General features: G+C 47.2%; 1 protein-coding gene across 1 annotated transcript; it reads right to left on the bottom strand.

Moving 5' to 3' along the window:
• Positions 1-6: 6 nt before the first annotated feature.
• On the bottom strand, positions 7-549 carry LOC106533536 (protocadherin-18; the record flags this gene model as incomplete). Its single annotated transcript, XM_014029883.1, is given in 1 exon segment — positions 7-549. A coding segment is annotated over 1 exon segment (417 nt), but the record flags the coding sequence as incomplete, so codon positions are not given.
• Positions 550-1,208: the final 659 nt, after the last annotated feature.

Genomic DNA, 1,208 nt, shown 5'->3' with positions numbered 1-1,208 from the left:
GTGCTGCAGCACCGGCACTTCTAGGCACAGGGGGCAGCTGTCAGGGGGTGGAAGGTGGGGCGGGACCACCGTCAGGATGAGGCAGGCGTCACATGGTTGGGGGGAGGGGGGTGAAGGTTGAGAGCCGGACCCTCACAGGTAGATCTCCCTCTTTGAGGTCTGGCCAGTGGGGGTGGTAGCTGAGTGGTACTCTGCTGCCTGGCTCAGAGGGATCTCTTCCAGACCACAGTCTTTAGACGAGTCTGCGCTCCCGGGGTAGGCACTGCTGTAGGGGGTCATGAACCTCATGTTGGCCACTTTGGACCCGCCGGCACCGCCCGGTCCACGCTCCTCGGCCATCATGGGCTTGGGGCTGCCGTTGGCCATCAGGTGCTCCTGGCCGTCCATCTCCTGGTAAGGCACGAAGGTGGAGAGCTTGGGGGCGCTCTTGGAAAGCTTGCGGTTGGGGGAAGGCTGGCCGGGCATCCAGCAGGAGTCCGAGTGGCCGAACTCGGTGCACTCACGGGTGCAGTTACCGGTCATCGCCACGTCGGGCAGAGGCCTGAGATCTGTAGACACACACAGAGAGAGAGAGGGAGAGGTGTAAAGACCTGAGACACATTCACACTTCCTACTGTTTAAACATTCAATTTAAGACTTTTTAAAACTTTTTAAAACGTTTTAATGCCAAAGGAAATTCAATTTAAGACCATTTTCACAATAAAAACAAAGGACAAAAATAAAAATAAAAACTGGCAGAAACTCATGAATCAAAGTATTTTTAAATGAATGCATGAATGATTTTATTTGTTCGGGACAGTGTACAATTATAACTTAATTTGATGTATTGCACCAGATTTAGCCTAAGACTAATTTACATTTGTAGTCCCAGTTTTGGTTGAAATATTCAAATATTGCAAATAAACCAATTGTTTTAAAACATATTTAACAGTTTTTTTTGTCAAACATAGCAGAAACATTCTTAGCAGTCAGTTTTAAACTTAATTTAATTCCTGGAAATTCTCTAACGACCCACAATTTGTAGTTTTAGGACCCACAGTGGGGTCTCAACCCCAGCTTACTGTAGATGAAACCTTAAAGTGCCTGTGACATTAAATTTTTGTAAGAAATGTGAATACATTTTTGGAAAGACAACATCCATCCATCCATCCATCCATCCATCCATCCATCCATCCATCCATCCATCCATCCATCCATCCATCCATCCA

Source organism: Austrofundulus limnaeus, unplaced genomic scaffold (assembly GCF_001266775.1).
Source record: "Austrofundulus limnaeus strain Quisiro unplaced genomic scaffold, Austrofundulus_limnaeus-1.0 Scaffold963, whole genome shotgun sequence".
Classification (NCBI taxonomy): domain Eukaryota; kingdom Metazoa; phylum Chordata; class Actinopteri; order Cyprinodontiformes; family Rivulidae; genus Austrofundulus; species Austrofundulus limnaeus.
The sequence above is the reverse complement of the archived record's forward strand: the minus strand, read 5'-3'. Positions and strand labels throughout refer to the sequence as shown.